The 15,119-nt window shown below is 45.5% G+C and overlaps 1 protein-coding gene across 1 annotated transcript in view; it reads left to right on the top strand.

Annotated features, from left to right (window-relative positions):
- Positions 1 to 13,867, top strand: part of LOC148442429 (branched-chain-amino-acid aminotransferase, cytosolic-like) — a 53,539-nt gene extending 39,672 nt beyond the window's left edge. Inside the window, exons 8-9 of the mRNA XM_088463956.1 lie at positions 3,259 to 3,333; positions 8,208 to 13,867. Of these exons, the coding sequence (XP_088320082.1) occupies positions 3,259 to 3,333; positions 8,208 to 8,255 (123 nt within the window). The 3' untranslated portion in view covers positions 8,256 to 13,867. The remainder of the gene's footprint in view (positions 1 to 3,258; positions 3,334 to 8,207) is intronic.
- Positions 13,868 to 15,119: the final 1,252 nt, after the last annotated feature.

The raw sequence follows: 15,119 nt of genomic DNA, 5'->3' as shown, positions 1-15,119 counted from the left end.
TCACTGATACTGAGCACACTGTATACACTGTATCACATCAGCCTCCTGTCACTGAGCACACTGTATACATTGTATCACATCAGCCTCCTGTCACTGATACTGAGCACACTGTATACACTGTATCACATCATCCTCCTGTCACTGTTACTGAGCACACTGTATACATTGTATCACATCAGCCTCCTGTCACTGATACTGAGCACACTGTATACACTGTATCACATCAGCCTCCTGTCACTGATACTGAGCACACTGTATACATTGTATCACATCAGCCTCCTGTCACTGTTACTGAGCACACTGTATACATTGTATCACATCAGCCTCCTGTCACTGTTACTGAGCACACTGTATACATTGTATCACATCAGCCTCCTGTCACTGTTACTGAGCACACTGTATACATTGTATCACATCAGCCTCCTGTCACTGATACTGAGCACACTGTATACATTGTATCACATCAGCCTCCTGTCACTGTTACTGAGCACACTGTATACATTGTATCACATCAGCCTCCTGTCACTGTTACTGAGCACACTGTATACATTGTATCACATCAGCCTCCTGTCACTGATACTGAGCACACTGTATACATTGTATCACATCAGCCTCCTGTCACTGATACTGAGCACACTGTATACACTGTATCACATCAGCCTCCTGTCACTGATACTGAGCACACTGTATACATTGTATCACATCAGCCTCCTGTCACTGTTACTGAGCACACTGTATACATTGTATCACATCAGCCTCCTGTCACTGATACTGAGCACACTGTATACATTGTATCACATCAGCCTCCTGTCACTGATACTGAGCACACTGTATACATTGTATCACATCAGCCTCCTGTCACTGTCACTGTTACTGAGCACACTGTATACATTGTATCACATCATCCTCCTGTCACTGATACTGAGCACACTGTATACATTGTATCACATCAGCCTCCTGTTACTGATACTGAGCACACTGTATACATTGTATCACATCAGCCTCCTGTCACTGTTACTGAGCACACTGTATACATTGTATCACATCAGCCTCCTGTTACTGATACTGAGCACACTGTATACATTGTATCACATCAGCCTCCTGTCACTGTTACTGAGCACACTGTATACATTGTATCACATCATCCTCCTGTCACTGATACTGAGCACACTGTATACATTGTATCACATCATCCTCCTGTCACTGTCACTGAGCACACTGTATACATTGTATCACATCAGCCTCCTGTCACTGATACTGAGCACACTGTATACATTGTATCACATCAGCCTCCTGTCACTGTCACTGTTACTGAGCACACTGTATACATTGTATCACATCAGCCTCCTGTCACTGATACTGAGCACACTGTATACATTGTATCACATCAGCCTCCTGTCACTGAGCACACTGTATACATTGTATCACATCAGCCTCCTGTCACTGATACTGAGCACACTGTATACATTGTATCACATCAGCCTCCTGTCACTGTTACTGAGCACACTGTATACATTGTATCACATCAGCCTCCTGTCACTGTTACTGAGCACACTGTATACATTGTATCACATCATCCTCCTGTCACTGATACTGAGCACACTGTATATATTGTATCACATCAGCCTCCTGTCACTGATACTGAGCACACTGTATACATTGTATCACATCATCCTCCTGTCACTGTCACTGAGCACACTGTATACATTGTATCACATCAGCCTCCTGTCACTGATACTGAGCACACTGTATACATTGTATCACATCAGCCTCCTGTCACTGATACTGAGCACACTGTATACATTGTATCACATCAGCCTCCTGTCACTGATACTGAGCACACTGTATACATTGTATCACATCAGCCTCCTGTCACTGATACTGAGCACACTGTATACACTGTATCACATCAGCCTCCTGTCACTGATACTGAGCACACTGTATACATTGTATCACATCAGCCTCCTGTCACTGATACTGAGCACACTGTATACATTGTATCACATCAGCCTCCTGTTACTGAGCACACTGTATACACTGTATCACATCAGCCTCCTGTCACTGATACTGAGCACACTGTATACATTGTATCACATCAGCCTCCTGTCACTGATACTGAGCACACTGTATACATTGTATCACATCAGCCTCCTGTCACTGTTACTGAGCACACTGTATACATTGTATCACATCAGCCTCCTGTCACTGACACTGAGCACACTGTATACATTGTATCACATCAGCCTCCTGTCACTGATACTGAGCACACTGTATACATTGTATCACATCATCCTCCTGTCACTGATACTGAGCACACTGTATACATTGTATCACATCATCCTCCTGTTACTGATACTGAGCACACTGTATACATTGTATCACATCATCCTCCTGTCACTGATACTGAGCACACTGTATACATTGTATCACATCAGCCTCCTGTCACTGATACTGAGCACACTGTATACATTGTATCACATCAGCCTCCTGTCACTGATACTGAGCACACTGTATACATTGTATCACATCAGCCTCCTGTCACTGAGCACACTGTATACATTGTATCACATCATCCTCCTGTCACTGATACTGAGCACACTGTATACACTGTATCACATCAGCCTCCTGTCACTGAGCACACTGTATACATTGTATCACATCATCCTCCTGTCACTGATACTGAGCACACTGTATACATTGTATCACATCAGCCTCCTGTTACTGAGCACACTGTATACACTGTATCACATCAGCCTCCTGTCACTGATACTGAGCACACTGTATACATTGTATCACATCAGCCTCCTGTCACTGATACTGAGCACACTGTATACATTGTATCACATCAGCCTCCTGTCACTGTTTACGGAGAACACTGTAAACATAGTAGCAGTAATCCACTATTACTGAGCTCCGTAATATTCATAAAATAGCTGAGTGTTTATACTGTCCATGCTCTTTAAGCCCCCGGGAGCAGGAGCTGATTGGTTGGTACTTTATCTTTCTCCAAGGTTTGATACACCTCCTCCTGAAACATTCCAATTGTATGGTTTAGTTTTTCCTTAAACAATAAAACCGTTTGTCTATTTAGTCCAAACACTAGTAGAGTATAATTAATATCTTCAGTAGAGTTGAAATAGAAGTATATAAAAAATTTATTATTATTTGGCTCTAACATCCTTCCAGGTGTTTCTCCATATTAGAGATAATTCCGCAGCTTCTGTCTGACATCGTGACGTCTATCTTATGTCTCTCTAGAACTTACACATCCCAACTATGGAGAACGGACCCAAGATGGCCTCTCGGTTCTTGAAGGAACTGACTGATATCCAGGTGAGGAGTCTGGTAACATTCGGAAGTGAGCGCTAATCCCGGTACTGAGAATTGATGCCAATGCCACAGCCGCTGTAATTTGCGCAGAGTCACCCATCGACTGCATCTCTAATCTGCCGCTTGTGTACAGACGAATCATCGAACTCTGAGCAAATCTATGGCTGCTCAGAATGTACGACGAAAGTTAGGTGCCGGGGCCAGTGAAACTTCATACAAATACGCAGTCGCTGGCTATGACACGCCCTCGTGTGACTACACGCCTTACCTCCCATAAACACACACTGATTGTCAATCACTCTGCATCTAAATTCTCACTACGGCCGCCATTGGTAAGCCATCACGCATCCGAAGTGCGACTCACACGCATATGCAGTACAAACAACATCGGCCGACTGCGCAAACTTCAGCATCACATTCACCTGTGAATCAGCCCCATTGGGTCTTCCACACACCAGTAGCAGAAACACATCAGACAAATGATGAATTTCATGGGATAAATGTTCCCTATGTATATACCGGATTAGTGTTAGTTATGCGATAAATATTCCTAAAAATACATTTGCTGAGAAATTATCGGCCCAAGTAGATTTAGAAACATCATGTACCAAAGGAAAATAAAATATCAGCCATAAAATCCAGTGCAGCGCTGCCCCCCAGTGGCCACATTATTATATCTTTACTTCCATCGTATCCAGGAGGGAGCAGAGAGGGATGCAGTTAGGAAGCCGACGGTCGTAATGCCGACCGCCGGCTTCCCGACTGTCAAATCCCGGCAAGTGTCTAATGACAGGCGGCGAAATCCCGAGACCTGTCATTAGACCTACGCCGAGAGCCCGACACCCGGCTTACCGATCGAAGGTAAGCCAGGCGCGGACAGCCGCGTGGGGGAGGGGGGTTAGGGGGCTCCCAGGGGGAGGGGCGGTGAAGGGGGTTAGGCTAGGGGAAGAGGGGGGGTTAGGGTTAGGCACCCCCCGGGAGACTTAGGGTTAGGCTGCGGGGAAGGTGGGGGTTAGGCACTTGGGGGGAAGGTTACGGTTAGGCACCCCTAAGAGAGAGTTATTAGGTTAGTAAATAGAAAAAATACTCACCTGTCGGGTTCTCCACTGCCGGGCTTCCGCTGTCGGGATTTGCGGCGGTAAATCCTACTGATCCCAGCAGAGATACTCAAGTTATTTGAACCTGTTTAAATTTACTCCCATTTGCTGGCTCTCAGTGTAAGATTGTGGTGTATACAATGTTGCCAGTTTGAGCTGAAGTGTAAACATTCTATAATATTTTAACATTTATTTTGTAAATTAAGCTCAAATATTTCATGTTTGAACAGAAAACGGTTTAAAAATAAATAAATACAATGTAGCACATTTCGTAACTTTACAGTCAAGTAGGTGAACGGGTTCAAGATGCACCATAACCCAATCTGATGACCTGTACAGTACATAGCAGTACCCCCACCCCCCGGCTGGCACGGCAAAGAGCATCAGGCAGAAATATTTTGCTTATATTTAATGGAAATTGGGGAAATACGTTCACTTTGCGCAGTTTGAAAAGTAAATTTTCTGTGAACAAAATCTTTGTAGCCGGGAGATGACTCAAAAAAAAATAAAATGTAATGTAAGGACGTTATGCGACTTTTGTCTCCCGGAATGTGCAGAGACGGCTTACGTCTGTGTCCTATTGGTGAGATGTACGGATCGTACAGATTTCTATTGTTTCAGCTCCTGGATGTACAATATCTGCATCTCGCTCACTAATATCTCAGGAAATCAGGATAAGGATTCGGCTGCCAGAATTCTGAGGTCACGTCCAAAGCACAAATTTGCTAAAATTCCTTAATACTTTTAGCGCCTAATTCAGAATGAGTTGTGCGCTAATCCTCTCGCAGCTGCGATTTTCATGTGTTGTGCAAAAATCTGCTAATGCAGCCGCGGCCGGGACTTGTACGGAGACACCCACCAGTACATATACGCAGCTTTGGGCACAGGTCAGGCATACGTCGACTTCTATGGTCACTTAATGGTCGGCGTAACTGAGTCGCCGGAGCCATGTAAACTGCGCACGAGATCACAGATGCAAGATTTGAGACACGCTTCAGAAACGGTTGAGACTCTCCCTGTTGCCTCCCCCAGACGCTCTGTCTGTCACACTGCGAATAAAGACTCTCAGTGTGCGACTATGGTAATGTCCCTCCACACATGCGCAGTGCAACCCAGACACACGCGCAGAGGCAAAAAATCGCTCCACTTGTGATGGCATTGGCGTAGTGTACAATCAGGCCCACTGTACGGTACAGTGCGTCAGCTACAGCAACACGGACCCTGACCATCATGTACTGTACAGCGCTACAGCAACACAGACCCTGACCATCATGTACTGTACAGTGCATCAGCTACAGCAACACAGACCCTGACCATCATGTACTGTACAGCACGTCAGCTACAGCTACACAGACACTGACCATCATGTACTGTACAGTGCATCAGCTACAGCAACACGGACACTGACCATCATGTACTGTACAGCGCGTCAGCTACAGCAACACATACCCTGACCATCATGTACTGTACAGCGCATCAGCTACAGCAACACAGACCCTGGCCATCATGTACTGTACAGCGCATCAGCTACAGCAACACAGACACTGACCATCATTTACTGTACAGCGCGTCAGCTACAGCAACACAGACACTGACCATCATGTACTGTACAGCGCATCAGCTACAGCAACACATACCCTGACCATCATGTACTGTACAGCGCATCAGCTACAGCAACACGGACCCTGACCATCATGTACTGTACAGCGCATCAGCTACAGCTACACAGACACTGACCATCATGTACTGTACAGCGCATCAGCTACAGCAACACAGACACTGACCATCATTTACTGTACAGCGCGTCAGCTATAGCAACACGGACACTGACCATCATGTACTGTACAGCGCATCAGCTACAACAACACAGACACTTACCATCATGTACTGTACAGCGCTACAGCAACACAGATCCTGACCATCATGTACTGTACAGCGCATCAGCTACAGCAACACACACACTGACCATCATGTACTGTACAGCGCGTCAGATACAGCAACACAGAACCTGGCCATCATGTACTGTACAGCGCGTCAGCTACAGCAAAACGGGCACTGACCATGTACTGTACAGCGCGTCAGCTACAGCAACACGGACACTGACCATCATGTACTGTACAGCGCATCAGCTACAACAACACGGACACTGACCATCATGTACTGTACAGCGCTACAGCAACACAGACTCTGACCATCAAGTACGGTACAGTGCATCAGCTACAGAAACCCTGACCATCATGTACAGTGCATCAGCTACAGCAACACAGACCCTGACCATCATGTACTGTACAGCACGTCAGCTACAGCTACACAGACACTGACCATCATGTACTGTACAGTGCATCAGCTACAGCAACACGGACACTGACCATCATGTACTGTACAGCGCGTCAGCTACAGCAACACATACCCTGACCATCATGTACTGTACAGCGCGTCAGATACAGCAACACACACACTGACCATCATGTACTGTACAGTGCATCAGCTACAGCAACACATACCCTGACCATCATGTACTGTACAGCGCATCAGCTACAACAATACGGACACTGACCATCATGTACTGTAGATACAGAGATCTGTTGTCATGGATATGGCCTGATCGTACTGTACTGTACAGCAATCAGGGGAGGGGTACTGGTGGACTGGGGACCTCTGCTGTACGATTGCTGTAATGACATGTGAGCCGCATTAGGTAGGACTGAAATGACAGATGGCAACTGGTGGGTGACTGCTATGGCCGTACGGTCAGCGACAGGCTGGCATTTATAACTGATTGGCGCTCTTGCACTTTTACAAATACAATCCCGTATCGGTCCTCTGTCACATTAAGCACCGGACTCTGCTGCACTCAGCAAATGGTGGGATTCACATGGAGAGACCCCCACAGGTATCCTAGTATATAGTGTTAAGACTCTTTATTTTCCAAAACTATAAAACCCCTTTAGAACATTTCCCGTCCCTATAGCTACAGCCATCATCACCGATACTGTTTACGTAACGCAAAGCTTTGCACTTTAGGGGCCTGATTCAGAGCCGCTCATTAGCGGCTGCTCGTTCGCTCCGAGCGATGATTGCACAACTGCGCATGCGTACGGATTGTAATACGCATGCGCGAACCAGTCTGTGCGGCGGAAAATTGTTTGTTCGCTAGATAGCGAATGCCTGCTATTTTGAGTGACAGGAGGAGGCGTATGTGGGTGGTAACAGGGGAAGGTGCTTGAAAACGGGGAGTGGAGATCAGAACGCAGGCGTGCTTAAAGGTCAAAACGGGCGTTTTATGGGTGTGCATAATTAAAACAGCAGCGTCATCAACTACGTCAGTTGGGTGTCTTTTAGCCAAAACTGCTCGCAAGATTGCGGTAGGAAAAACCAACCACAAGAATAGCGAGCAGTGCAGATGCTGTTCGATGTACTCGATTAATCTAATAAATAGCGGACATGACGTAGGATGCGAGCGGCCAGGGGGCGTTTTTTTTCAAATAAACGAGCGCATGTTTTGTTCGCTCGTTCAGACATGGAGGCGTGAACAGACCGCAAGGAGCGAACAGTTCATTTGAATAGCCACCCCTTTTTCTGAACGAGCGAGCGCTAATTGCGAGCGGCTCTGAATCAGGCCCTAGGTTCTTTATCTCAGGTTTTGGTGCTGATGAAAACAATTTCTGGTTAATCACCGATATGTTTATTTTTTATTTGTTTTATTGGTTGTCATAGTGGGAAAGTGTGTTTGGTGACTTTTTTTTATATTTATGATTTAATAATGTTTTGTGTTTTCAGTACGGAAGGACAGAGAGTAAGTGGACAGTGCTGGTGGGCAGCTCCTAAAGACCCGACCCCAAATCACCGATGGACAGAAGAACACAACCAATATACGATTAGAATAGGTGTAGACTCCAGAATCTAGAAATCTGTGCTGTGATATGTGATTTACATTTCTCCAATTCTTTTTATATAATAACTAGATGTCATTGTGTGTTGTATTGATGTAAACGCACAAAATATCTGCAATAGTTCTGCTCTATTCAGGTCTCTTATCACAAGGTCAGAACACTAATTGCAACATGTTTGCTCTGAAACTGGTTATTCAGGACTTTTATGTGTTGGAAAACTGTGGGGAGGGGGTATTCTGTAATAGTGGAGGAGTCGGAAAATGTACTCCAGGAGGTTTGTCCAGGATTCTGCAGTTTTACAACAAAATTCAATTACGAATATTTTATTTTGGATATGAAAAGTACTTTTTGTAAGAAAACCGTATTTGCTATATTTTTAGTCTGGCCCTTACTTACGCTGCCCAAAATCCCCTGTGGCCGTGCCACGCACAGTATGTTTTGCTGGTTCTTCTGCAAACCGGATGGCAGCGTTTGTGGAAGAGAATTTGCGCGGCCTGATGGGAGGAGTTGAGCGGAGTGAGGCGTAAACTTAGTTTTACGGAGCGTTCTGTGTTGGTCCGTTCTGCGCAAGGGGAAGCACAGCCATTTCCACTCTGCAATCGGAGGTGAACTCGCAGTCTTAGATCAGTGTCAGGTCTGTTGCGCGCTGGGTCACATCCTGTGGTTATAATGGAAATAGCTCTGCAATGTGCGTCTGTAGGAAGCGCATTTCCAAGCGTACGCTGAGCAATGTGAAGACAGTAATGACGTCACATCATTTAATCCGTAAATAAGGCTACACAGAGCAGTATTTATAGGCGTAAGACAGAGACGTTTTATGTAATGAGAACGAGGTTGCATAGTGGTCAGCGTTATGCTCCTATTGTATTGTTCTGCTGCGCGGTCTCCTAGGCTCGCTTGTAGTTTGTGGGGGCGTCTACTAAGAGCGCGCACTCTGAAGCATCCCATGCGCAATGTAAATGAGGTCCCCCGCAGACAGGACGATTTCCGCCATATTTATTGAGGTCAGAAGTAATGTGTCATCTGTGATAGAATCTGAACCACGCCCACAGTCTGCTCATTAGCATAAGTAGATGCAGGAGAAATACAGATGGAATCCTGTGAAACCAAACTTCCCATTTCACTATTATAGAATATCCCCCAATGTCTTACTATGACCCCTCCTGGGGACCAGTAATATTAGCCAGTGGCCAGGTCCAAAAACTTGGTTTTCATCAGGAAGCACAAATTCCATCATCATTTATATTTACCCGTTATTCCATCAGCATTTATATTTACCCGTTATTCCATCAGCATTTATATTTACCCGTTATTCCATCAGCATTTATATTTACCCGTTATTCCATCATCATTTATATTTACCCATTATTCCATAAACAGGTTCTAAATGGTTTCCATGCTGCATTTTCACGAAAAGGGGTTTTATAAAGCACAAAACCATACAAAAGAATTGCCCCTGTGTTTCTTTATCCCAACTTTATGCTTCTCCCCCTCCCCTCTCTCTCCCCCCCCCCCTATCTGTCTCTCTCCCTCCCCTCTCTCTCCCTTCTATCTGCCTGGTCTCTCTCTCTCTCCTCTCTCCTCTCTCCTCTCTCCTCTCTCCTCTCTCCTCTCTCTCTCTCTCTCTCTCTCTCTCTCTCTCTCTCTCTCCTCTCATCCCCTCCCTCTCCCCCTTATCTGTCTCTCATCCCCTCTCCCCTCTCTGCCCCTATCTGTCTCACCCCCTCCCCTCTCTCTCCCCCTATCTGTCTCTCATCCCCTCTCTCCTCCTATCTGTCTCCCCTCTCTCCTCCTGTCTGTCTCCCCTCTCTCCTCCTGTCTGTCCCCCTCCCCTTTCTCTCCCCCTATCTGTCTCTCATCCCCTCTCTCCTTATATCTGTCTCCCCTCTCTTGGCCCCCTATCTGTCTGTCCCCCTCCCCTCTCTCTCCCCCCTATCTGTCTCTCTCCTCCTTTCTATCTCACCTTTTCTCTCTCCCTCCTTTCATTCTCTATCTCTCCCCTTTGTCTCTTTCTCACATGACCTATCCCATAAACCACCTACCACTGAGCTAATCAGCTGAGTTTAGATGTCAATCAAAGAGATTGTTAGTGGAAATTTGGAAGTTATTGTACGAATATAATAGAGGGAAATTTTTGTAATTATGAATGAAATCTGTGATCATGTTGCAATGTATATACAAATAATTATATGTTCTATAAACTTGTTACAATAAACAAGCCCAAAGATCAATACGCTCCATATTACGACGCTGCTAGACGGCCGGTTCTCCTCAGGTCAGACACGTCCATCGTATTTGGCGCATAGTAAGTTTAGCATTTTTATTTCCTCTGAACCAAAGAGCAGGGTGTTTATTCCAGCATGTAAAACGCAGAAGGCTGAAGGCTACAACACTATTATCCATGTGCTCATATCAGTTACAGCACTGCTTCATCTTCCTGTTGTTTCCTGGGATAGATTTATAGAGGAGCTGACGCGTTTCATGAAGTAATCACTGGTGGTTTGATTTCCACTATGGCGGCTGTTTCCTTCCTGCGTGTGATCTCATTATATTAACTTCTGATTTCGTGAGATGCGCAGACTGGCACGGCAAGGCGGTGGCTGGGTGTAGGCGGACCGCGGTGGCCCTTCTGGAATCGGGCGTAGCATTATTGAGTTTCTATAATGCGATGCTTGATAAGGAGTTTGCGCATATGTGAAGGATTGTGACAATTCAACACCACTCTGCCACGTGTGCTGGGAATAGTACTCAGCCCTGCTCAGTATCATGGATAAGGCACATTACTATCCGCTTCCTCCAGTGTAATATAATACTATCCAGGCATAGCCCCAGTGCCAGGTGTTGCTGACATCATGCATTTAGGTGACAGTATGAAGCTATTCCTTATGCTGAGAATGTAGAATGAGGGTCTGGAAATGTAAAATATGCTGCCTCATATATCACTGTATGGTAATTCTCCCATTATTACTAACCCGCCATTACTAACCTGCCATTACTAAACCAGCATTACTGACCCACCATTACTGACCCACCATTACTGACCCGCCATTACTGACCCACCATTACTGACCCACCATTACTGACCCGGCATTACTAACCCGCCATTACTAACCCGGCATTACTGACCCACCATTACTAACCCGGCATTACTGACCCGCCATTACTTACCCACCATTACTAACCCGCATTACTGACCCGACATTACTGACCCGGCATTACTAACCCAGCATTACTAACCCGGCACTACTGACCCACCATTACTAACCCTGCATTACTGAACCACCATTACTGACCCACCATTACTGACCCGGCATTACTAACCCGGCATTACTGACCCACCATTACTAACCCGGCATTACTGACCCACCATTACTAACCCGGCATTACTGACCCACCATTACTAACCCGGCACTACTGACCCACCATTACTGACCCACCGTTACTGACCCGCCATTACTGACCCGCCATTACTGACCCGCCATTACAAACCCACCATTACTAACTCGGCATTACTGACCCACCATTACTGACCCGGCATTACTGACCCGGCATTACTGACCCGGCATTACCCACCTGCCATTACTGACCCACCATTACTAACCCGGCATTACTTAGAAGTGGAACTATGGCTTCCCCCGGAATGTTTTGTCCTATGGCTCTAATCCCTCTAACACTGCGTGTTTCATGCTCGCTGATAGCTATTTCCTCTTCTATTCCCCTCCTGTTATAGATTCGGCACTCAGTACACTTCTCATATGTGTCGTATTATCTCCCCTTCCCCAGTGATTACCCCGATTACAGAGCTTGTGATGTCATTGCCATATTATCAGGATATTACGTGAGTAGCAGAAAGTACTATATGTCCATCAGGATTAGCTCTTAGGACCATATATCGATCAATGTGTTTCTGATATTCTGTTAAAGTGCATAAGAATCTCTTGTAGTTGTCAGATCTGTGACTGAGACGTTTATCACCGTTCTATCCGTGTATCGCACAACCGATTCCTCCCTGTGTATTGTCTGGTATCAGAATAACGTGCCCTATATATATGATGGATCTATATTGTGCAGTGGTGACTATAGTGCTGAGCAACAGAAGCAAAGCTCCTGTAGGTAATTATTCACAGATACGGAGTACATTAAACCTTTGCGGATATTTAGTAAGGGATAATAATAGCTACTGTATGAGATGATCTGCATATCAGTACGTTTCTGTAAGGGGGTTTTATTACGTGCAATATTCTGCAGATCTCGGGTGGTCTGTAATAGCCAGGCCAGGGGGTAAAGGGGGTTTGTTCCTTGGTCATCAGTAAGAGGGGGGCCTACAGCCATATTCAGAGATGAACAGAAGTGTAATCGCAAAATGGGTCTGAAAAAATAGCATTTTGCTCCCCAACTCTGTATAAGACAGCAAGTGTGACCCCCTCCCCAATCACGTAACGGGAGTGGATACGGCAGGAATACCGCAGGAGGCGTGGCTTCGCCATGGGTACAATATGGTGAAAATGGCAGTACACAACGCTGGATAGTGCAGATAATACGACCCACTGCCCCTGGAGCTTGTGAAATACTATTCGAACAAGACACAAATATGAAATGTTATCTTGTTTGATAAATAACACTCAGAAACCTTTGCGCAGCGTGCACCTTCCTGATCGGAGCACGAAACCGGCCTTATTTATGTAAGACGAGCGGTCAGTACGCTGTAATCTCATTCTCTGCTTTCAGTTGCGGCACTTTGACTTCATTTCCATTTTGGCTGCAATTTGCCACAACACGCCATTACTGTACTCACATCTACACGCCGACAATGTCGCCTTGTTTTAAGGGAGCCGCAAGTACAAGTCGCATGAAATGAAAAGATACTGCGATAAGAAAGCGCAACTTATGTCCAACTCTGAATGAGGCCCATTCTGTGCAGTGTGCGCCAAGGGGATCTGGGTATATAACGCATTTATATGGTGGGAGACTGAGTTCTAGGAGATGAGGAAAGGTAGTGGGAATGTTGCGGTAATTACAATGTTGCATTGATGACAATGTTGCGATAATGACAATTGTGCGTTAATGACAGTGTTGCGATAATGATAGTGTTGCGATAATGACAATGTTGTGATAATGACAATGTTGTGTTAATGACCATTGTGCGATAATAACAATGTTGCGATAATGACAATTGTGCGTTAATGACAATGTTGTGATAATGACCATGTTGTGATAATGACAATTGTGCGTTAATGACAATGTTGCGATAATGACAGTGTTGCGATAATGACAATGTTGCGTTTATCATAACGAGGGATTTCCCCGGAGTAGTGGAACATTAATCTAACGTTTTTCATGAAGAATCATCTTATTTATAAAGGTCTGAATGACTGTCCGGCTGTACCAGTCATCCTGTCTCCTTCCTGTATTACCGATCACCTGATCAGACCATTGTGTATTGGTTACAATGTCACATGTTTGCTCCAAATCTAGATATTCTGCTTTTACTTATGGTTTCTTCATTATCTGCAATAAAACTATTTAATAAACTTCGGATCCTATGAACATGAATTTCTTGGGTTAATCATTTATCCCAGCACGATGCAGTAAGACGGCCCCATTATGTCCTGATATTGTCGTCCTCCTAAAATACAAATGCAGAAGTGACGAGACGCCTCCAGTCAGCATCTGTGATCCCAGCGCTGCGTCCGAGGTTACAGCCTGGGATCTCCATGTTGTGCGGCATCGGCCAGCTGAGTGTGTATCTGACATAATAAAAATGATGCCGTGTGAAACGTCTCGGTCTGGCAGAGGCATGGGGGGGGGGGGAGGGTCTGCGTGCGATCTCACAGGACCCTTTCTGCACATGCGCAGAATCGTGAATCTGCATATCGCCATCTGCGTCCTCTGAATCAGCCCCAATGTGCGCACATAGGACCTGGCTCAGCAAGGAATCCTGCTTATACGCGCAGTTGCTAATATCAGCGGTGATATGTCAATATTTGCATTCGCATTGCGATCGCAGCCTGACATAAGGACGCCACTTCCCCTTACTCACATCCGTATACTTTTACAACACAGCGAAACAATCGGTAACATCGGACCCAGACGCACAGGTAAGGCCGGTCAGACCTCACTCAGGAATTACTTCTGCGCTATGAGGCCTCAGGCTGCGTACGGCATCGCAGTGGCTAATAATGGGTCTGCGTAGACTCTGCGATCGTAACGTCTGGTTCGTGCACTGTAATGCATGCGCAGTGTGAATTAATCGGCCGATGGCGTGCGTATTAGCAACTGCGTTCCTTGCTGAATCTGACCCATAGTCCTCCAGAATTGTTATTCCATTATCAGTTCCTATTACATAAACTAGCAGCAATTCTGTTTTGGAAGATCAAGACAAATAGATAACACGCAGTATATGAAATACAGTGGGAGAGAGAGAATGTACCAATCAATCAGCTCCTGTCATTTTTCAAACATCCTGTAACATGAGTTAGGACCTGATTGATTGGTGCTTTATCACTCTCCAAGGGGTCTATTTACTAAGCCTTGGATGGAGACAAAGTGAACGTTAGATAAGGTACCAGCCAATCAGCTCCTAAATGTAATTTTCAAACTTAGGGGTCTATTTACTAAGCAGTGTTAGGAGACAGAGTGAAAAGTGATAAGGTGCCAGCCAATCAGCTCCTAACTGTCATTTTTCAAACACAGCCTGTGAGATGACAGCTAGGAGCTGATTGGCTGGTACCTTATCTAACGTTCACTTTGTCTCCTTCCAAGGCTTAGTAAATAGACCCCCAAGGCTCGGTGCATCTCC

The sequence above is a fragment of the Taudactylus pleione genome, unplaced genomic scaffold, assembly GCF_031769625.1.
Source record: "Taudactylus pleione unplaced genomic scaffold, aTauple2 ptg001523l, whole genome shotgun sequence".
In the NCBI taxonomy this organism is placed as follows: domain Eukaryota; kingdom Metazoa; phylum Chordata; class Amphibia; order Anura; family Myobatrachidae; genus Taudactylus; species Taudactylus pleione.
Note: the sequence above shows the minus strand (reverse complement) of the source record. Positions and strands in the feature narration are given on the sequence as shown.